At 33.8% G+C, this 24,563-nt stretch overlaps 1 protein-coding gene across 2 annotated transcripts in view; it reads left to right on the top strand.

Moving 5' to 3' along the window:
• The window catches only part of LOC126978837 (epidermal growth factor receptor), a 109,120-nt gene extending 86,001 nt beyond the window's left edge, over positions 1–23,119 (top strand). Inside the window, exons 1-5 of one of the 2 annotated variants that reach the window (XM_050827926.1) lie at positions 9,128–9,315; positions 15,839–17,239; positions 17,631–17,763; positions 18,357–20,184; positions 20,901–23,119. In XM_050827926.1, coding sequence (XP_050683883.1) covers positions 9,174–9,315; positions 15,839–17,239; positions 17,631–17,763; positions 18,357–20,184; positions 20,901–21,740 — 4,344 coding nt within the window. In that variant the 5' untranslated portion in view covers positions 9,128–9,173 and the 3' untranslated portion in view covers positions 21,741–23,119. Of the gene's footprint in view, positions 1–9,127; positions 9,316–15,838; positions 17,240–17,630; positions 17,764–18,356; positions 20,185–20,900 lie in introns of those variants that run through there. The other variant, XM_050827927.1, reaches the window with a different exon arrangement.
• Positions 23,120–24,563: the final 1,444 nt, after the last annotated feature.

Here is a 24,563-nt window from a genome sequence, read left to right as displayed (position 1 = left end):
ATCTCTTACTTGAGATAAAATCGTAACTATCGTTGACTTATCTGCCCCAATAAACTTATTGACGGTAACTCACCTTATCCGTACACGCTGTCTGTCAATGGGACGACGTACAGCTTACCAGCGATAGAAATTTGTATGGAAATTTCAATTCACGCGTCCCAATATAAGGCGATAAGTATGATAACGGGTATATTGAGACAGCTTCAGATTATTGCCAGCTAATTACTGACAGTAGAAGGCAGTAATTTGTCTCTATCTGACAGTATATTGGGAACGGCCGTAAGGAGATAATGCCAATTGTGCCTGACTGTTTACAACTAGTCAATATAAATAGGTTACAGTAACAACACTTCTCTATCTTACTGTATCTCCGTTATAGATGTTGTCCTCTTCTGCACTAATTGTTTGTATATAGGCTTGTATATTGTACGTGTATGGTTCAGCCATTTTGAATTTAGTTAACGTACCGACAGCACTGTGATAATTACTTTTCGGATCTCAAACAGTCACGAACCTCGGCATTCTTCTATTTAACGCTGACTCATGCGATTGCGTATCTATACGAAGATACAGGTGTTTTTATGAAATTTCAATACAAATCCATTGGAGTGATTGTTGCTTCACGATGTTAAAAAATCATGTCTGTTATATCAGATATAGCTGTTATCTATCCAATTTAGTAAAAAGGAAATGTAACATAATTTAGAGTTTGAAAATGATCTTACAAAATACGAAGTCGAGACATAAACGTTACCTATTTACAACACGCATTTTATGAAGTTTTGAGTTAAGCGGAGCTAATGGCCAAAACACTTCCAAAGAAATCATATCTTCACCGCTACATTTCTTTTAAATGTCCATTAAGTCAGTTTCTATTCTTGCCAGTAATATTATGGACCTTGAAGGAGTTAACAATTTAAGTTTTTAACTAACCAACGATCTTGGAAAAAAGTTTTCTAAATCTATTATCATATTTTTAAAGGAGTATTCAAAAATTTTAACAGTGGGGGGCTCCTTTGCACAGGAAGCCGGCTAGATTATGGGTACCACAACGGCGCCTTTTTCTGCTGTGAAGCAGTTATGTGTAAACATTCCTGTATTTCGGTCTGAAGGGCGTCGTAGATAGTGAAATTACTGAGCAAATGAGACTTAACATCTTCTGTCTCAAGGTGACGAGCGCAATGTTGTGCCGCTCAGAATTTTTGGGGTTTTCGAGAATCCTGAGCGTCACTGCATTGTAATAGGTAGGGCGTATCAATTACCATCAGTTGAACGTCCTGCTCGTCTCGTCCCTTATTTTCATAAAAAAAAGTGTGTGGGTGAACTCCGACGCACGACTGTAGTTTACTCCTCAAGAACGATAGAACGACTAAGCAAAATCAAGTCCAATGGAGTAGACTACAAACAGACATACAGCATAAATCCAAAAATCCTTAACGGTCAAAATATGTCAGGAAATGCCCAAACACAACTCCTTTTAAAAGCTTAACTCAAAATTCCAATTTTAAAAGGTCCATCAAGGAAGTTACATTTTGGCACACCCTAATTGGTATATTATACTACATGCGTAAGCTATCACGCTGTATACTGTGTATGCTGACTACACACAAGTATATATATACACGTGTGTGTATACTTGTGTGTAGTCAGCATACACATGTCTGTGTAGACACACACACACACAAACTGAAAAGTGAAAGGTGCGCGAGAAATGATGCGCACCAAAAACGTTACTATCCCATTTGATGAGTAGGTTTTCTCTCCATATTTTTCTCATACCGGGCGCCTTATATGAAAATCGATTCTTTAGAAGTTAACTCTAAAAAAATCTAATGTGTATATATATTATATAATATTATATTTATTTACTTTATATACCGTACAATAATTTTTAATAAAAGTCTTATAGTGACAAAGACCAATTAAAGGTCCTCACGGATAGCAAATTACTAGTTTAAAATAGTTACGAACACTTAAGTTAAAACTGTCAACGATAGTGGTAAATATAAGTCTGCTCTAACATTTTAGTCAAAGAATTCGTTACTCAATAATTAATAATAATATTTATACTCTAGACATTAATGTAAAACCTGTTACGGCTGAGTCATACTAAAACAAATTATAACCTCTAGCAACCAGCATATCTTTAGTCTCCTAGATTCAAAACTATGTGATCTTAAGAAGCATTATTTCATTCAGTCATCAGTTCTTTAATTCACCATTCATTATTAATTGATATATCATTAATATTTTTTTTTATTATTAGTTTTAAAATCTTCTTTATATTCATCAAATTTGCTTAAATTTCATTAGTCACACTGAAATATTTATCCATGTATGTTTGTCTTCACGTTGGTATGCATCTGAAACTTTTCTACGCAAGCTTCACTATTAGAAACGTCGGGTGATTATGATGTTAATTTTTACCAAATATTCGAATATTACTTACATATAATATTATTGTTACAATGCATTTATTACTTCTTCTTTTTTTTTTTTTGGAATAGGAGGACAAACCAGCGTACGGGTCACCTGGTGTTAAGTGATCACCGCCGCCCACATTCTCTTGCAACACCAGAGGAATCACAAGAGCGTTGCCGGCCTTTAAGGAAGGTGTACGTGCCTTTTTTGAGGGTACCCATGTCGTATCGTCCCGGAAACACCGTACAAGGAAGCTCTTTCCACAGCTTAGTAGTACGAGGAAGAAAGCTCCTTGAAAACCGCACTGTGGAGGACCGCCACACATCCAGATGGTGGGGATGATATCCTTATTAGTGGCGTGTCGTGCGAAGGTGGAATTTCTAATTCCATTCAAATATCTGAGCTTTGACAAGTATTGGAAAAATAATATTGAAAATATCATTTATTTTCAACGTTTCACCACTTTGACGATAAATATCTCACTATCACAATTGTCACCTTTTTTAATTGCTTTTGTTTATTTTTCTTTTTTTTTTTGTTGCATACACTTTAATTTTTAGTAAGTGCGGGCGATACGTTGCTGTGATTGATTTATAAATTTTACTCGTGTGATTTCTTAGTTTCACCGAAAATTCTGCTATAATACTGTTAACTGTATTTGTATTTATTCATGAGACTGTAGCAACATATCTCTTTATAGCAATCTCATAATTAAATACCAATAGTATCTAAGAATAACCAGTAGTACCGATACTACCAATAGTATAGTAAGTGCGTCATTTAATACGTATGAATTGCCATGATTGACGTGATAGACGGGACAGTAAAGTTATATGAAAGTTCATTTCTAGCGTATTTTCCAATTGCTTTTTAAAATTCCGTGATTAAAAAGGAAAAAAACGGAACCCCTATTGGATCACTTTTTTGTCCGCTCGTCCGTCCTTCTGTCAGTCTGTCTGTCAAACCCCCTTTATATCAGGAACGCGTGGAGGTATCGAGTTGAAATTAAAATGAGTTAGTCAAATCTACAGTCGCTTGAAGCAGTGAAAAAAAAAACTAGTGTGTATGAACAAAAAACAATATTGTAATAAATAAGGTTTTAAATATAACCAAATAAAATATTGTTATATCGCACAATTTAGGTAAATAACTTGTTAATATTTTTTATAATATAAGTAAATACTTTAAAACTTAGATATTATATTAAAATTGCATATTGGAATTTATTTAATTCTCGTGCATTGGTTGTGGTTCAGGAGACAAATGAGTTACAACAGGCTTGGTAGCTGTAGTATGATACAAGTGGTCTATTTTACCAGCTAACGTCAGGGTGTCGAATTTAAGTGACGGTGTGCGCGCGCATCGTGAGCATTCACTCCGATAATTTTTCCTTAACGCGCCAAAAGAAGAATAACTTCAAAAATCAGACATTGAAGTTAACGTAAAAAATAATACGGCTGTTTATGATGCAAAGAACGTATATCTCTACACTCTTATTAGAGTTATTTCAACAGATATGGATTATAGGTAATCAAATTATAGGAAGCCCTTAATTGGAGATGGGGATGGTGAAATTTTTTTTTAAATGGGAGCGAGACGAGCAGGACGTTCAGCTGATAGTAATTGATACGCCCTGTTACAATACAATGCCACTCAGGATTCTTGAAAACCCCAAAAATTCTGAGCGGGACTGTAATTGCGCTCGTCTCCTTGAGGCGTAAGATGTCTCATTTGCCCATTAGTTTCACTAACTACGGCTCCCTTCAGACCGAAACATGGTAATGTTTACACATTACTGCTTCACGGCAGAAATAGGCGCCGTTCCATTGACCCATAATCTAGCCGGCGTCCTGTGCAAAGGACTGGTAATTGGTACGCTATTGTATTATTTACGTAGAATTATTAATCCAAGATTGTAGAATAATATTAAACAGAGCGATTTCGTGCTCTAGTACTGAATTTCCTTATTTAATTATGACGAGATCTTCTAACTTAATGATTGTTAAAAACTTTTTATATAAAGCTAAAATCAACATTTTTAATAGGACTTGAACCAAGAAACATTCAATAAAGATATAACGGAACTATGGAATTTGGCGAATAATACCGTCTTATACTACAAATATAGAAAAATATCTGGTAACTACACATTTGTAATAAAATCATAAAAAAAATTGTACCGGACCCGCTGAACGAGTTGTAAATGTTTTATACAGACCTGCTTTTTATTAATTCTTGTAAATAAAACTGTTATCAAAAACTCTACTCGACTAAGTAAACAACATTACTTAATATCTTTATGTGTATAAGAGATAGAATTATGTATTTACACTTTAGTTAAATAATTATAACAAATAAATATTACCTATTTATATAAGAAAAGCTCAGACGCTCAATGCATTTAAAAACCTAATAAAAAAACTGTTTAATTCATTCAATTAAAAGTATTAAGAATTGGATCATATGGTGAGTCGACGAAGACGCATACCTAAACATGGGCTTTTGCTGTTACAATACGTTATTTTATGTAACTCGTATTAATTTAAAGGGCCCCCGACGACTGAACTAATTAGTAACTTTACATCTTTACATGACATGTAACATGCCATAAAACACGCAGATTATTAAATAAAAAGAGACACAAAAAGATAAAACAAAATGGCGGACATTACCTGCGCGCCACTAAACCTTCGGGATTTTTTCGAGGCTTGGCGTCGAAGAGATAAAAGCCTTGTTGTAGACACGAGTAAGACAAAGGCGTAGCTGGTTCTAGTTTCTTTTTGATTTTAATCGTTGAGTGGTGTAGCCAAACGAAGTTTTTATTTACGAAGATTTATAGCTATCCCACAACTCAGAAGACCGCTTACGACGACATATATTTTATATTACACTTGCTTATTAGCCCCCGCGTTATTTGAAAATCATTGTGGTTCGGTGGAAAGTATCATCATAATTCAATAGTAAGTCTCGAAAGAGCGCGCTGACAAATCAAGTATAATTATTTTCGACTAAAAACTTCACCTCAAAATAAGGCGCGCTCCCACAATGTGATTCGCGTTTAGATTTCCTTCGGAATCTCTGAACGCAAAAAAATATCTTTTGTTGAGCGTGTGAATACAATCCCGCCCTTTGTTCGACCACTATGTCAAAAGTGCATCTGTTGAGACTATTTTAATTTCAGCACTGAATACACCCTTATGATAAGACACCATCATCTTTCTAGCCACAAAATATAATATACAAGATATCTATTAGGTATACTTATTACTTGATATATTTATTTTATATTCTACAGAGTTTTATAAATAGTAAGTCTTGCTACAGGATATTTGGCATTACCATGTGAATTGAGTTTAAGGATGCAAGTGGATGCATAGCGTAAGATTATATTCATTCTCCTCGCAATGTTGTATTCAATTTCCAAGATCAAAGGAGAAACATATTAATATTTACAAGCAGTTTCTTATCTCACAACAATAGTTACATATTATTCTCATAGTACAACCAAAATATTATAAATATAAAACTTAATCTATGTATCTTGGTCTGTTATGGTTGACGATGATGATCACATTAACATTACTAACTGAATTGAATCTTAATACGGCCATATTATAAGGAAATATGGCCGTATGGTACATTTATGTAGATATTAATTTTAAAGATAGAAAAACTAATTTATAACAAAACAAAGTTTGATCAATAAAGAGTTAGAATGCAACAAACAAAATATTGTTATAACAAACAAAAGTATAGACAATCTTGATTGCATGTATCACTCTTCGTTTTGATCGATTAAAGGCGATAAAATATTTAACTTGAATTGGACTTTTAATGTGATTGCGATAAGCAGTCGGGGGTAACAGATGCCGGCATAGTTCAAATCCTGCCTCCAAATTTTATATCATCACCTACTTAGAAATATGCTTTAGTAAAATCAAACTTAATTCCTTCAAAATACGAGTAAATTTCGTTATAAAATATGGCGTTTTAAGTCATAAGTCCAACCATACGTCATAAAGGTAAACCGAATCATATACTCCTTCACAGTAGGATACATTCCGACCCAAGAATGCATCTTACAGCCATAATATTAACTGGCAGTTTCACATTTCATATTAATGATGTTAAAAGAAAATATTTTAATGTATACGTAGGTTATATAAGTTCTTAATAGCAGTCGTTGATAACATTGCCTTCATCGATTTTAAATTTATTCAGCGGATGCATTGAATTTTAATGAGCGTATCCATTATAAAGCCGAAATAGCTTTAATCTAATTAGTTCAACAATATACCAGTTACTATGGTGAACTTCATAAGCTGGTTCGCAATATACGTAGAAATGACGTAAATATACTTTAATTGTTATTATTGTTGTTCGAGTACACGATGCAACTGCCCCAAACTTTAATCTAATGGAATGACTTGTGAAACGCATAGAAGACAAACATTAAATCCATAAAAAAAAAATGTTATTAATTGTTTTTGTATAACAAGTTTCTTGGAGTTTTTTGGACAATCATTTGTTCGAGTTCTATCTTTATAACATATTGTTTCCTTCAAAGTCCTTGGAGTTTATATAACTGACAGACTTATTTTAAAGTGAATAACTTTAAAATAAGACAATACGTGGATAACTGCTTCGCACATATGTATTCCTGATTTCGTAAAACCATCATGTAAGATTTGCAATATACAACTACAAAGATATATATTACAAGGATAACATTCGTAAAGTAATTCGAAGGTAAAAAGTTGTCTCTTAAAGTTCGTAACATAATCCACAAGACTCGGTAAGAGCATTTAAAAGCACACAGTGGCTTTACCTGGGTGCATAATAGAAGAAATCAAAACGTCATTGTGCCGACACAAAGCAGTCAAGTGGAGGCTTTGTTGGGTTTCGAGTGAAGATGCGTTTTACAACTATAGCACTAATGAACACAACTTGTTTTTAGCTGTGACCGTTTCCAAATGAAAACTTCAAAGCACGATATAAAACTGTTTCTTCGATCAACATTACACATCTTAAAACACCTATAACATATGTAAATATAATATATAAATTGTATTCTTACTTACTTCTATATTTATATGAGATATAATTTTATTTAGATTTATGCAATGCTCTATGGTCTGAGTTTATCCGTGGGCGCTATTAATAGGGTCAACGCTAAAAATATAACTAACTTTCGAATCAATAGTTTAATTCCAAATAAATTGACCTTAGAAAACTGAAAATTTTTGATGCGTCTTTTAAGTACTTAATATGTGTAAAATATACATTCATAATACATACTTACTTACAAAAGAAAATAAAATAAGCAAATACTATACATACATACAATAATACATACATTTATAATAAATTAAACATGCTTTTTTGCTTCTACATAAGATAAATATGACGACGACAGATATATAAATAAATAACAAATAACATGTGGAGATAGGACGTTTTGTAGTTGCATCGTTAAGTTTACTTTTGGAAAGACTTCAACGCGATCATCAAGCTGGCGTTTCACACACAGTCCTCTTGAATCTTTATATTTATTTGTCCTACAATCAATTAATATTTGTAATATTAAAACTTATTAGTAGAAGGGTTTTTCTGTAATTGCGTAATTAATTCATATGGGATTAAATGGGTATTTTTGTAAATTTTATTCAAGTTAACATTAAATATAAGTCCTCCAAGCCTTCGAGTTATTTATTTCAAGCAAATTATATAAATAAGGTAGTTATGTAATTTTATTGGATCCATGTACCACGATGTATTAATTGCTTCGGCTATTAAATCCGATCAACGAAGACAACAAAAACTTTCAAGTCCTGTTTCAAGTTCAATTATTATTCGTATCAGTTCTAGCACGGGCTTCAATATGTGCTTATTAAACTTTTGTTACGTAGTTTTTTCTGAGAGCGGCTCTGGCGTGCATACCTGCGTCCTTCTTCACGTTTATCTGCGAGGGCAGAACGATCTCCATAGACCTATTTATGCATCTAGACAGATTGTTGTCTTATTTTGACTTTTTTTTATTGAATATACATGAAAAATCGTTGTGTTCTTACATAATATTTTCGTATACTAAAAATGAATTTGACAGTATTACTAATGTTGATTGTAGTTTATATTAAAAAAATTATAATTTTGTACTTTCCATTAATCATACAGGACTTATATAAATACTATACGAAAAAATTATAAAACTTTAATTATTTGATAAAGTACCGTTAAGTTCAACTATTGCTTTATACCATCTGGTGACCGCAAGAAACACACGAAAATATAATTATTTGTGCCAAAATTAATGCAGGATTTTCGAATAAAACTCGCGTCTTCCAGAGAAGATCTCTAGTGCTCTAAATTATTAGTGCCATAAATGCGGAAATAATTTGAAAATAAAACATTGTACAAACACAATTAAATCAATACATATCGTAGCAAACAATCCACAAGAACAGTTACGAATACACGCACACCAAATTTAATGTACTTATATTTAGCTAAAAATAAATAGATATAAATGTTGCCTCATATAGCTTTATAATTGATCCCTATTACAACTATTCTTAATCGTTGCATAGAATCAGTAGACCAAACTCGAATAAAGCCTCCGTCTGGGAAGTCTAAATATTTCCCAACTATGGTTGCGTCTGAGCAGCGTGGGCTCGGAAAACCGGGTAAGCCAGTAAACGATGGATGTTCGTTGCGGCTGGTTGTGTGTGGTGAGGCGCGAGTGATGTCGCAGCATGTTCGGTGCGCGTGCCTTGTTGTGGTGTTTGTGCTTCGTCGTAGCTGGGGCTGTTGTTAGCGTGGCTGGAGCCCGCGGTCACAGGCTCCATCACATTGTGCCTGCCCGACACAAACACTCAGAATTCGTGAAAGGAAAGAGTAAGTGCCGCCTACGCTTTTGGTACTAAAGCTTTCCCATTGTCCCTAATTTTACTAAAGCTCTTCATTCTATTGAATTCGATATTCATTTAGGTAATCACTCACAAATAACATAATATGTAAGGCAAAGAATGATTTGCAATTCCAAATGAGAAGACATTTTTCAATAATTTTGTAGTTTAACTATTTTGGAACGCAATTATTGAGGATTACAAATTACCTGAAGTAAAAGAACAATTACAGGTCTGCAAATCTTATAGGTAGCAGACCGCTTTTGTAACAAGCAGTATTTAATTTGTAAAGTTACTTACTTACTATATAAAATATTAAAAAAGTTTCCTAATAAGAAGTATATACACCTTGTAGTTTAAACTTTAAAGTATACATAAGTTAAGCCTTAATAAATGCTAAGGGCGATAAACGTTGGAGTTTATACAAAGCTTATCGTTCCGAGTTGCGACAAACAGCCTTATATAGCCCGTAAAGCTGTAAGGTACTCTGAAGCAAGTCAATATAGTTAATGTACACTACGAGCCGTGTCGAAACAATACGACATTTATTGATCGTGTTTGTCGATAAAAATTGCAGTTTAAGATATCTTTTAACAATATAGTCTATGTCTGTAGGTACGATAATCACCAACACATTTGAGTATCTGTCTATAATATACAAAATAACAGCTTTTTCTAAATTATATAAAGAGTATCTATACAAAGAAACTTAATTCTAAAATATTTATGTCGTTATGTATGTCTATTTGTTTTGCGAAACTTCTGAACCGACTTTACTGGTAGATACCATGTCATAACTTAGGCAACCTTTATTATAAACAGCTGCCAATTGTAGAACTTCTCGCACAACAGCAACAAACTTACATTCATACTTATATTATTAATAGGGATGAATTTTAACAAAAACCATATTTTCTAGGAAGTAAAGTCGGAAAACTGAGCTTTTGTTTTTGTCTCTATATTCATTAAAGTAGAATCCAGTGTACGGCAAGAGCAACCGGGATTTTGACCAGTTGCATTGCAGATAGTGTTAAATATCTGGAATTTATCTAATTCTAAATATTTCTTATTTCATGTTAAACATTAGTTTTCGTGAGCTTATGCAAGCATAACATAAAAAAGTTCGAACTTTCCGTGGAGATCCTTCTGGTACTCTAATATATTATATTATATTGCACAAATATAATATATGTGTGCAATCCTGAAAATTCAATTCCTTTAATTTTGATATAGGGCAAGTGTTATGGGAGATTATAAAGGCGCGTTAGCATTGCTTGCGGTTAAACGCACGCAGGTTTAATATAATAGAGATATAAGTACAACATGCCCAGTTAACAAACACTAAAACAATAGTGTCAACCGACCAACAAAAACGTTGCTTTTTATCTTACATTAACAGGCCGAGAAATATCTTAGTCTAACCTGGTGAAGTAGTGAGCTTGAGCTACTAAAGTAATCAAAATATTCATTTATTTTGCTGTTTAACATGATTAAGTATGATTCTTTAGCGTACAAACAAATTCCAAATGGATAAACAAAAACAAAATGTTATAATTGAAAAGTTTTACCATTATTATAATCATATTCAAAAACTGTTAACATAGGCTTATGTTAGCAAAAATAAATATCAAACGCGTGACGAACACCCGAGTTAATGCTTTTTTCCCATTTCAAAAGTGCCCAACGTGCCTAAATAAAAAAAATCCGTGAAACCTTTGTAAATACACAAACGCCGACTCAATTACCTTATAAAGTCACATTACATCAACATATTCGATGCATTAAAGTTACACTCTAGCTGTGTTATTAATAAACGCTGTTAAAAAAAAAAGTTGAGTTAATCCAAGTATATTTTTTTTTCTGTTATTAATAAATGCAAAGTAAAGTTATTCTAAATTTAAAAATGTTTTTCTTTATCTTACCTTTGTTACTACAGAATTACATGACAGGAAGAAGTAAATTTAAACCTAGTGTAACAATTCATTGTGAATGAAAAATGTTTTTCTTTATCTTACCTTTGTCACTACAGAATTACATGACAGGAAGAAGTAAATTTAAACCTAGTGTAACTATTCATTGTGTTTATTATTAAAACTGATTGTCTTTATCTTAACTTTGTCACTACAGAATTACATGACAGGAATAAGAAAATTTAAACCTAGTGTAACTTTTCATTGCGTTTATTAATAATACAGATTGTCTTTATCTTACCTTTGTCAATACAGAATTATATGACAGGGAGAAGTAATTTTAAACTTCGATTAACTTTTCATTGCGTTTATTAATAATACAGATTGTCTTTATCTTACCTTTGTCAATACAGAATAACATGACAGTAAGAAGTAATTTTAAACTTGGAGTAACTTTTCATTGTGTTTATTATTAAGACAGATTCTCTTTATCTTAACTTTGTCACTACAGAATAACATGACAGTAAGAAGTAATTTTAAACTTGGAGTAACTTTTCATTGTGTTTATTATTAAGACAGATTCTCTTTATCTTAACTTTGTCACTACAGAATAACATGACAGTAAGAAGTAATTTTAAACTTGGAGTAACTTTTCATTGTGTTTATTATTAAGACAGATTCTCTTTATCTTAACTTTGTCACTACAGAATAACATGACAGTAAGAAGTAATTTTAAACTTGGAGTAACTTTTCATTGTGTTTATTATTAAGACAGATTCTCTTTATCTTAACTTTGTCACTACAGAATAACATGACAGTAAGAAGTAATTTTAAACTTGGAGTAACTTTTCATTGTGTTTATTATTAAGACAGATTCTCTTTATCTTACCTTTGTCAATCCAGAATAACATGACAGAAAGAAGTAATTTTAAACCTAGAGTAACTTTTCATTGTATTTATTAATAACATAGATTGTCTTTATCTTACCTTTGTCACTATACAATTGCATGACAGGTAGAAGTAATTATAAACTTGGAGTAACTTTACACTGCGTTTATTAATAGGTTAGTAAATAGGTGTTGTTCCAAGTACTAAAATTATATTAGGGTACCGTACACAAAAATTAAAAACGGTACCCTATTATTAAGACTGCGATGTCCTTCTGTCTGTCCTAGTTATCATGTCATAGTTACACAATTGAAATTTTCACAGATGATGTAGGTATGTCTATTGCCGGTATAATAACAAATTCAAAAATAAAGAACAGAATATAATATATATTTAAGGGGGCTCCTATACTACAAACGTGATTTTTATAGATATCTAGCTGACAAACGTTGTATTGCCGATATTAAAATCGCGATACAAAAGTAACTGTTCATCGTAGATCGGTGAAAATTTGAAGTTGTATGTATTTTTTTATGCTGACTCATAATCAAACAAATTTAAAAAAAAATGTCAAAAAAAATAAATTTCGTGTGGATCACCCTTAACATTTAGGGGTATGAAAAATAGATGTTGGCCGATTCTCAAACCTACTCAATATGCTCGCAAAATTTCATGAGAATCGGTCAAGCCGTTTCGGAGGAGTACGGGAACGAACATTGTGACACGAGAATTTTATACATAATATATATTTTATATATTTGATACGAAACCCTTCGAGCGCGAGTCCGACCCGCACTTGGACGGTGTTTTTAGTATTCAAATAATGTTGTTTAAGAAAAACTAGAAGGGTTTTTAGCATAAAATTTATCCTCTTCAATTACATACAAAAATACAATAAAAATATTTTTTTTAAAATACGGAAAAACTACTACTAATCTCAAGAGAGTGATTTGATGGTATACGTGGGTACCTACTAACCGCGAGAATTTATTTAGAATATTATATACTTTTATAACAAACCAAAACAAAACCACGGCAAAAAAATGTATTCACAGCCTAATACAGTTGAACAAGAAAAAATTGCGGTTTCACTGCACTAGTACAGTTATGTACAAGAGAGGTGCTTAGGTAATTTATTTATCTATGAATTGATGTATTACCAGGGACGTACATGTAAATAAAATTAACCTTTTGATATTAACATAATATGAGTCATATTACCTTCAACAATTCCATTTTATGAGCTTCGAGTTGTGAACTAATTAAACTGGCTTTATTTAAAACGAAACAAAACCTTTGTGACTGTTTCGGCAGTTGAAAAGTTCATTCAAACAAACAATAAACGTCAAAGAACTTTAATTTTAAAATACATTTCATATTTGTTATGTTGTTTAGAATACTGGCACGGAACGCCAGAGGTCGTGGGTTCGATTCCCGCATCGGTCATAAAATTTTGTTTTTCAAATTTTTTTTGTACCTGCATTTCATATTGTCATAAAATAAAATTCACAATGTTCTTCATTTATTATAGGTACGTCCTTACACAATATATTATGAATTAGTTATCTTAATTCATCCAATGCAAAGAAAACTATATTTACTTACAATAATTATGCCAAATTTATTTACGAATATTTTAAACAAGTTTGACTAAATACGTAAGGTATTAATTAATATATCCATTACGATACACTAAGGTAAGTAGATAATAATGATCTAATTAATTTCAATTAGAAACCACAAAATTTTGAAATACTTAACCTGTTTAAATAGTTTTTTAAATTAAAAGACTTATATGTATTAACTATCAATGTATTATATTACACAACCGTACTTTTCATCAATGGTTCAATTAATTCGATACGAAACATCTAATTATCATAACAGGTTTTGCGAGTAAATTCCTACGAAACATCCAATACAGTAAACAAAACTTAACATTTGATTATTTTGTAAAATATTCAAAAGGAGATTTGAAGATTGAAAGTAGATATATATAAAACTGAATTGTTGCAATTTTTCAATAAGAACCACAAACAGCAAAACGGTCTATGGTACACAAAGTAATATTGTAGTGAAAGGTCGAGTTGCTCGAATGAAGTGTAGTGGATCAAACTGGTTTCAATGCTTCAGAATGCAAGTAACTGGATAAAAACATTCGCCTGAGACAAACCAGTCGTCGAGCCTTACACGCTCACTTTAAACCTAGAGTTGAACGATTGAATTGCTTTAGAAAAGACACTCCTCCGATTATAATAAACTTTTAATGTGGAATACTTACAAATTTAAATATTTTTTAATTCGTTGAGTAATATTGTAAATTTTGCGAAGTTATAATTATCTCTAATGTTAGTTGCATACGGTTTAGTTTTGTATATGAACTTAGCAGAAGCAGTGACTGCGACGTGTCATGTCCACGTATAAATACTATCACCCATGTGATCGGCACGGGTGCATGCATCTGGGTCGACCGGACACCGGATTTCTACCCACACGTCAAATGACCAAATTCAATGTTCATAAAACAAACGAGTCCGTACTACTATCCATCGGCGATCGAATTCGGTTATGAACGTGGGAGGGAGAACGTACATATAAACTGAAGTAGACAGTAAAAAGCTCTGTATATTAGATGAAAACTACTTTTTATTGAGGCGTAATTACACAAAAACATCTGAACTGTGTCCATTCGATGAAGAATTTTCATATTATCTCTATCTAATGACGAATCCGTTGGTGGAAGCTAGTGCGTTCAGCGAAATAATTCTTTGAACTAGGAAATCTTATATAAGTTCACAGATGTTTTTATTTTGCTGAAAAATAAAAACTATGAGCTTAAAAAACATGAGTTACGCAGTTGATATTAAATTAAGCAAGCGGTACATACAGACGGGAAGGTTCGATACGTAACTTGTTATTACTTTTAGCAGATATGGCAAGGGCCTTGAGAAAGTAGGCAACATAAGTTAGCATGTCGGTAATGTGTCCATTTGCAATATTGCTTGTCACTACGCAAGTACGAGCTATATGAAATTCGCACAAAACTTGTGATATGAAAATATTCCACGTTATTCGTATCGAATAGTTTCTTACCTGGATTCAAACGTATCGTGTTACGCTCGCTTTACTGCTAACATAAAATAAGAAACACCACCTATTATGCACAAAGCAGGTAAAATTTACCTTGCGGCTATTCCTACCCACGGTTTTTATGAATACAGAGAAAAGGTTTCACTGCATCACTCTTCAAATTTAAAGATTTATATTAAGCTAAGTAATATGAAATCACATATTTCACAAGACAGCATTAATGCGAGTATGTTTCATTATTTATACGCATAGCACATTCCTTACTAATCTGTAATAATAAAACTTTTCGAATTTTCTTTTTTTGTTTTACGAAATGGGAAGAAATATGAAATGTTATAAGAAGAGCTACTTTACGTAAGACATTTTTAAAATGTCAATTTGTTATGTTTTGGAGCAGTGTTGTAACTATGCACACATTAAATTAATGTAGCGGTTTAACTTGTAGTATTATAGAAGAAACTGGCTTTTAAATCCCGCCCACTCATAAACGCCTCTTCAGACGCGATATTTCCTAACGCAGTCACTTATACTTTGAGTAACCTGTTGTTTTTCTCAAACATCGTCAACATAGTTTAATGTTTATTTACCATAGTTGTATTAAATATATATTTTTTTCTTTTACAGTATGCATTGGAACCAATGGACGAATGTCAGTGCCATCGAATCGAGATACACATTACAGAAACCTACGAGATAGATTCACGAACTGCACCTACGTCGATGGTAATCTTGAGCTGACGTGGCTACAAAATGAAACTATGGATTTATCGTTCCTTCAGCATATCAGAGAAGTTACTGGATATGTTCTTATTGCCTACGTACAGGTAACACACATTGTTCTTCCTCAGTTGCAAATAATCAGAGGAAGGACCTTGTTCAAACTAAAAGTCAGAGAGGAAGAATTCGCTCTTTTAGTAACTATGTCTTCAGCATTCACGCTAGAACTACCTGCGTTACGAGATGTTCTACGAGGAAGTGTAGGCATTTACAACAACTATAATTTATGCCATGTTAAAACAATAAATTGGGATGAAATAATAACAGGAGTGAACGCAACATATGTATTTGTTTACTCATTTAAAGTGCCTGAAAGGGAATGTCCTCCTTGCCATTTAAGTTGTGAAGCAGGATGTTGGGGAGATGGACCTCATAACTGTCAAAAGTTTTCCAAAACGAATTGCAGTCCTCAATGTGCCCAAGGGCGATGTTTTGGGCCTAATCCACGTGATTGTTGTAATACATTTTGTGCTGGAGGGTGTACCGGGCCGCTACCCAGTCAATGTTTAGCTTGTCGGAATTTTTATGATGAAGGGACATGTTCCCAAGAATGTCCTCCAATGCAAAAATACAATCCAACAACTTATTCTTGGGAACCTAATCCTAACGGAAAATATGCATATGGCGCTACGTGCGTTAGAAATTGTCCAGAACATCTTTTGAAAGATAATGGAGCATGTGTACGAAGCTGTCCCCAGAATAAAACACCTGTAAATGGTGAATGTATTCCTTGTAATGTTGCATGTCCAAAGACATGTAGAGCGGAAAGACCAATACACTCTGGTAACATTGAAAGCTTCAAAGATTGCACTATAATAGATGGATCAATAGAAATCCTTGAAATGACCTTTACTGGTTTTCAACATATCAACCCAGATTATTCTTTTGGAGAACGCTATGCGAAAATGGAACCAGATGCCCTAGAAATTTTCAGTACAGTACGTGAAGTAACTGGTTATCTGAATGTCCAAGGGCAACATCCGAATTTCACAAGTCTTTCATACTTCCGAAACCTTGAGGTAATAGGAGGTCGTCAAGTTGTGGAAAATCTCTTCGCATCTCTTTATATTGTCAAGACATCCTTGAAATCACTGGGCTTAAGGTCCCTAAAAAGAGTAAATTCTGGAGCAATTGCTATTATGGAAAATAGAAATCTCTGCTTCGCCGATAAAATAGCATGGAACAAACTCAGTAAATCAAAAGATCACAAACAAATAATCCAGAAAAATGGTGATCTACGCAGCTGTGGTGAGTGTAGAATGTAACAACTACTTTGAGGATCCTCAAATTTATTTAAGCTAATGTCTAATATGCCATTGCGATTTAAAGTTTTACTCTTTTGCATAAAGTATGTTTTTCTCTTTTACATATTAATGTAAAAATTTGCAAGCAATTTGATTTTATATAATTTATACTTGAATATGTGAAACACACAACACTAACCCACTAATTAAATGCACTTGCCATTGAATGACGTCATGCCAAGCGATTTGATATTTGTGCGAAACTGCCTTGAAATTATTGTAATTCCTAAACCTTCACAATATAATACTAAGACAAAACGATATTTTACAAGCAAGGCATTTTCGCAAAAATATAACCGTTTTCAGGGTATCACTTTAACATGTATATTTTTCAGAAAAAAGTAATTTGGTGTGTGATCCCCAATGTTCATCGGACGGTTGTTGGGGTCCAGGACCTGATCTGTGTCTTTCCTGTGAAAATTACAAATTTGAAGATAAATGTATTCAAAATTGCAGCGTTCATACTGGGTTCGTATCAATAAAATATACAAATAACATAATTATTTTTAAAATTATACCAATCGAGAACATTGCGATGTAACAATATTTAACTGGAAGATTAAGTCACTTCCGGGAAACGATATTTAGTTAACGAGAGTACCGTCTTGTATATTTTAGTAATTATTGGATTAGAATAAATAGGTGTTTGATTATTGTCATCTCTTATATAGTAGAGATTCGCCGAACAAACAAACACAAACCTCAGTATGATTTCTAAAAGCAACTACGCAGGCAGCTGTATGGATTACCAGGTCAAAAATTAGTTTTGGATTCGGTTACTTATGCGTAACCGAATCTAATAATTTTTTTTTGCTAAACATAAAGCGAATCCTTCCTATTGAATCATATATAATCTAAAAATAATAATATTATCCATAGTTTTATGACATCACACGAAAACGGCTACGTTTCCGATATACTTTCACATTTTTTTGAATATTAATTGTTGGTTTAACGGTTTATTAGATTTTTGTGCATGTGTCTTTTAATATATTATGTTGTAGGTGGAATATATTATAAGTACAATTTGATACAAATTTAAGAGATCGTTTTTATTTCAGACTTTATAAATCTGGAACCAAAATATGCAGACAATGTCATGCGGAATGCTTAGATGGATGCAGTGGACCAAGTCGAGCGAATTGTACACGTTGCAAGCACGTGCGAGATGGACCTTACTGCGTAGCAGAATGTCCAGATTCCAGATACCTTTCTGCAAATGGAACTTGTCAACCATGTCACAGAAATTGCTTAAATGGTTGTACAGGACCCGAAAATACTGTTGGGAGTGGTGGATGTAATTCATGTAAGAAAGCAATCATTAGTGTCGAAGCCACTGTTGAAAGTTGCTTAGAAGAAAACGAGCCATGTCCTGATGGATATTATAATGAATGGGTAGGGAACGTTAAGCCATTGGAAGGGAAAGTTAAAGTTGTGTGCAGGAAATGTCACCCATTATGTAAAAAATGCACTGGTTTTGGAATACATGAGCAAGTTTGTCAAGTATGTAATGGGTTTAAACGCGGTGACCAATGTGAAGATGAGTGCCCTGCTGATCATTTCACTGATGAATTAAGCAGGATCTGTACGCCTTGCCATCATGAATGTCGTGGCTGCACAGGACTCTTGCCCACAGATTGCATAAAATGTCAAAATCTGAAGATTTTTTTAACTGATTCACATACTGGACCATTCAATTGTACTAACTCTTGTCCAGAAGATATACCGCACAAAATATATTTTGATGAACTCCTACAAAATCCCATTGCCGAACCATATTGTTCGGCTTTGGCTAATGGCCCACCTGCAATGTCGACTGCGAAAATACCAACCGTACTTGTTATCACATTAGTACTGGCATTTATGCTACTTGTTATTCTTGGTATTATCGGTTACACATTTAGACAAAAAGCCAAAGCTAAGAAAGAAGCTGTTAAAATGACAAAAGTTTTAACAGGATGTGAAGATAATGAACCATTGCGGCCTACAAATGTAAAACCTAACTTAGCCAAACTTCGAATTGTTAAGGAAGCGGAACTCCGAAGGGGAGGAATGCTTGGTTTTGGAGCATTTGGAAAAGTATATAAAGGTGTATGGGTACCTGAGGGTGAAAATATGAAAATTCCTGTTGCAATCAAAGTTTTAAAGGAAGGAACAGGAGCAAATACAAGCAAAGAATTTTTAGAAGAAGCCTATATAATGGCTAGTGTTGAGCATCCGAACCTATTGCAGCTCCTAGCAGTTTGTATGACGAATCAAATGATGCTTATTACTCAATTAATGCCATTAGGTTGCCTACTCGATTATGTCAGGACCCATAAAGAGAAAATTGGATCAAAGGCATTCCTTAATTGGTGCACACAAATAGCAAGAGGTATGGCTTACCTGGAAGAAAAAAGATTGGTCCACAGAGATTTAGCTGCACGGAATGTTTTAGTTCAAACACCGAATTGCGTCAAAATAACAGACTTTGGCTTAGCTAAGCTGTTAGATATCAATGAAGATGAATACAAGGCTGCTGGAGGCAAAATGCCAATAAAGTGGTTAGCATTAGAATGTGTACAGCATAGAATATTTACACACAAAAGTGATGTGTGGGCATTTGGAGTAACTATATGGGAAATTCTGAGCTATGGTGCAAGGCCTTATGCAAATATTTCAGCCCGAAATGTTCCTGAACTAATTGAAAATGGTTTGAAACTTCCACAACCTGCTATATGTACCCTTGATATTTATTGCATGATGGTATCTTGTTGGATGTTAGATGCTGACAGCAGACCGACTTTCAAGCAATTAGCAGATACTTTTGCTGATATGGCACGAGACCCAGGTCGATATCTTGTTATTCCAGGAGACAAATTTATGCGACTTCCTTCCTATTCTACTCAGGTTTGTATGTTTATATTATATTAAACAAAACATACATGGTTCTTTATTCTTAACTTAGAAACAATGTCTTTATCTTAAAATTACTTTTATATTTTATTCACATGTTTTGAAATTTTATATTTTAAATGTGCAGGCTGAACGATTGGGACAATATTTCCCTGTAAACAATTCAACTACGCAGTTTTAGTAGCTTTCAATATGAAATATTATAGCACAATCCGGTATCTGTCAATCTATTAAGGTTCATTTATCAGGAAGGTGTGTGAAGATTTAAATTTAAAATGAAATGATTAAGGTTCATTTGACCTCAGAATAAACCATATTTATACGTTAATGTAAACTACACATTCAATTGCGTATATTTTTATAATAACTTAATCAATACTTACATGGTTACCACTTATTTGTTGTGCTTGAATGGTAAAAAACAATCAAACCCATAAAGTAACAAGAAATTAAATCTTTATTTGTGCTACTACTCGTACTAGGTACATGATATATCTCAGTCAAAGACAAAGACGTATTAAAATGATATAGCAAAATAATCATTCATAAGACATTCATCAGTAGAACAATATAAATATTTTTTTTATTTTAAATATAAGAAAATACATATAGAAAACTAGCTATCCTCGTTTAAATAAAAAAATTGTTTCAAATTTCAACATATGTTATAAAAATTCACTTTCTATAATATAAATATTTATACGTTCCAGGATGAAAAGGAACTTATGACAAACTTGTCAACGGCAATTGAGGGCCCGGAGCCACTCGTCGAAGCAGAAGAATATCTACAACCAAAATTCAAAACATTACCAAGTACTGCAACAACAGTGGGAATTGAAACTCATACTGGATCACTAAAACCAGGTGCTTCATCGTCATGGGCAAATACTGTTACTAGTCCAGACAGTGAAGCAGCAGAGGGGACAAGTAAACCAGAAACGTGGGATCAAGATTTGTTACGGTATAACAACTCAAATAATTCTGACGGGTCAGAATTACGACATTATTATAATAATGGGGTGTTTGCGTCAGAAAGCTCAAGCTCCAGGTATTGTAGTGATCCTATGAAATCAAAACCTGATGACGAAAATAATTTTGATACCATGTCAAAAACAAAAGAGGCACAAGTAGGAAATCTTAAGTTGAATCTTCCTTTAGACGAGGATGATTATTTGATGCCATCGCCACAACATACACAAAATGCTTCATCATATATGGATTTAATAGGCGAAGGTGGTGAAGGAGGAGACGTAAAAAATTTGTGTTATAGCAATTTTGTTGCATCTAAAAGATGTGTGGATAATCCAGAGTACTTAATGTCTGATCAAAATGTGCCCCCCCAGACTATTGGGATACCAACCGATCCAGTGGCGATGGAATCTTTATCTACCAGCGAAGGTAGCGGCAACGACTCAACTACACAAGAACCAACTGCAAGTAAATATCTTCCCCAAAGATCTGTTGAAGAAGAATCTATGTCTGATCACGAATATTACAATGACCTGCAACGGGAATTGCAGCCACTGCGACGAAACGAGACGACTGTTTAGAAAACTTTGTAAGGCCTACGTGTTATAAGAGACTGATCTCCGACGATTTTGAGTTTTACAAAATGCGCTCATGCGCTATTCGTGCCATTTGAGTGATGGCTAGTGTTAGATTGTTGAAAAACATGAAATGAATTTTATTTTATTTCTTATAGGATTTGTTATTTTCTCCTACTTAATTTTGTATAAATCTGTTATGAAATTTGTAATTTTGTATAAAATTTTATTTTGTATTTTTAGTTAGTTTTAGATATAAACAAGACAAAATATAAGTTATTTATTAATTTTAAATTAAGGAAGGCTATGTTAACGTATCCGAAATGATTAGTTCTTAATAAACATTATTTTAATTTTAAACTGTGATAATTAGAATAAATTTTATTCGTACTACTAGTACTCGTACGAATAAAGTTAGTTTTAAAGAAAAATTATATGAAAGAAGCAAACAAAAGACATTGCCATTTAATATTAACCCATAAATTTAATTTTACGAATATAGATACCGCTTTTTCGATAATTATTTGCATTCAGGTACTTATTATTTTAATTTATTACATATTAAAACAACTTCATGAATCATGAATTAACACACATTCAAAATGGCAATGAAATGGACAAACACAAAACTGCCAATACATTTGTGATGTAATAAATTATTGAGTTGATTATTGTTTTCCTCTTTAGATTTACCTTTACACACTTACTTAAGTATACGTTAAATTTTAGATTCGTTTCTCATATTTAATGAATAATATACTTAACATACCAGCTGTTAATGTTTATTTGTCATTTATTTTTTCTGAATATAGTTTAGTTAACACGAATTTACTTACAACAAAGGGACACTAATTTATAAATTAAGCACTGTCAAAAGCACAAAGCTCGTTCCGGACTTACGAATATTGAATATAGGTTTAAATTCTTTTATATTTTATATTATAACATATAAGTTTTGCTAGGTTTTATGAAATCAAACCTTATTTGCCATGCAACTTGTAAATAATTGATGGATTATCGGTTTATGTACATATATATATATAACTGCAATTTCATTGGAGTTGTGTAAAAATACCCCAATCGGAAGCCTGTATCTTAATCCTGTGCCATTATTGATACATGTATATTGTTATCCGTAGTTATATATTTTAAAAGTGTATTGTCTTGCCCACTTACATTATGACTTTGAGTCAGTTCAGAAAAAAAACAATCACAAGTATGTAATTGTTTTACCGCTAATTGTAGCTATCGATTTACTATATATAAAAAAAAATCTTGCGCATAATTTTATAAATGGCGTGTACTATATATTACTTGTTGTTATCATTATATTGTAAATACATTTGAAAAAGTGAGTGTGGGTAAATATATACCGAAAAATAATATATCAGGTATTTTTATTGAATTCCTTTAATTAGTTACCTAACCACTCACTATATACGAGTATAAATAAAACGCGCGAAGATATATAAATAAAAGGCATGAAATAAAGGACGTTACCAGACTATGTAGTCCGGGAAAATCTATCCCTGGGCGTCCACAATTAGGACCGATACCTTATAGTGGATGCCCGGACTGGCCCGCGTACTCTGGAGAGAGTGAGTTTTCTTGATGGGCAGGGCCTATCTGTTATCCGACTGCGCGTAGACTGCGACGACCATTCGCGAATCTACGCATGCCTGTATAAGTCCCATAGCGGCAACGCAGAGACTGACCGGCTCCTTGAACAAATCCAAACGACTACAGATTCCATGTTGGATCAGATCCTCACCGCATGATCGAGTTTCTTGGCGATATTAACGCCCACCACGCTGAATGGCTATGGTCACATGGTGTTAAGTGATCACCGCCGCCCACATTCTCTTGCAGCACCAGAGGAATCACAGGAGCGTTGCCGGCCCTTAAGGAAGGTGTGAGCGCTTTTTTTGAAGGAACCCATATCCCATCGTCCCGGAAACACCGCACAAGGAAGTTCATTCCACAGCTTTGTAGAACGTGGACGAAAGCTCCTTGAAAACCGCACTGTGGAAGACCGCCACACATCCAGTTTGTGGGGATGATATCCTAACTTGTGGCGTGTCGTGCGAACGTGTAATTCGGCAGCAGAAATCAGGTGAAACAGCTCTCGGAACACTCCCTGTGATAAATGCGGTAGAAGACACACAATGAAGCAATGTGTATACGCAACGCCAAGTGATCCAGCCGTTCACAGAGCACTGGGTCCCCGACAATTCGAGCTGCTCTGCGTTGCATGCGGTCAAATAGATCAAGCTGATACTGGGGTCCGCCAGACCAGAGATGACAGCAATATTCCATATGTGGCCGGACCTGCGCTTTGCACAGCGCTAGAATATGGGCTGGCTTGAAGTATTGCCGTGCTCTATTTATGACGCCCAGTTTCTTCAAAGCCAATTCGGCTTTGAAGAAACTGCCTACCTCATTCTGCGACCTTCTCAAGAGAGAACTCGCTCTTCACGTCCAATTCATCTTGCGATGACCAAGGTGCACGACCACTGCATATTCCGCGGTGGGCAGCTGGCGCCAGTAATTTCTAAATAAAATCAGGATCGATATTATTAATGCACCCGATTCTCAAAAAGGTGAACGCTGGTATCCATCCAACTACCGACCCATAGCCCTTACCTCCTGCACAACATTGGGATCAAGCACCAGCACATCAGTAGTACGGTTTCCGTCAAGGTCGCTCAGCTGGTGATCTTCTTGAATATCTCACCCATAAATGGGCGAAGCGCTTGAGTCAAAGGGAGAGGCGTTAGCGGTGAGTTTGGACAGAGCGAAGGTCTTCGATCAGTTGTAGCGCAAAGCACT

This window comes from Leptidea sinapis, chromosome Z (assembly GCF_905404315.1).
Source record: "Leptidea sinapis chromosome Z, ilLepSina1.1, whole genome shotgun sequence".
In the NCBI taxonomy this organism is placed as follows: domain Eukaryota; kingdom Metazoa; phylum Arthropoda; class Insecta; order Lepidoptera; family Pieridae; genus Leptidea; species Leptidea sinapis.
Note: the sequence above shows the minus strand (reverse complement) of the source record. Positions and strands in the feature narration are given on the sequence as shown.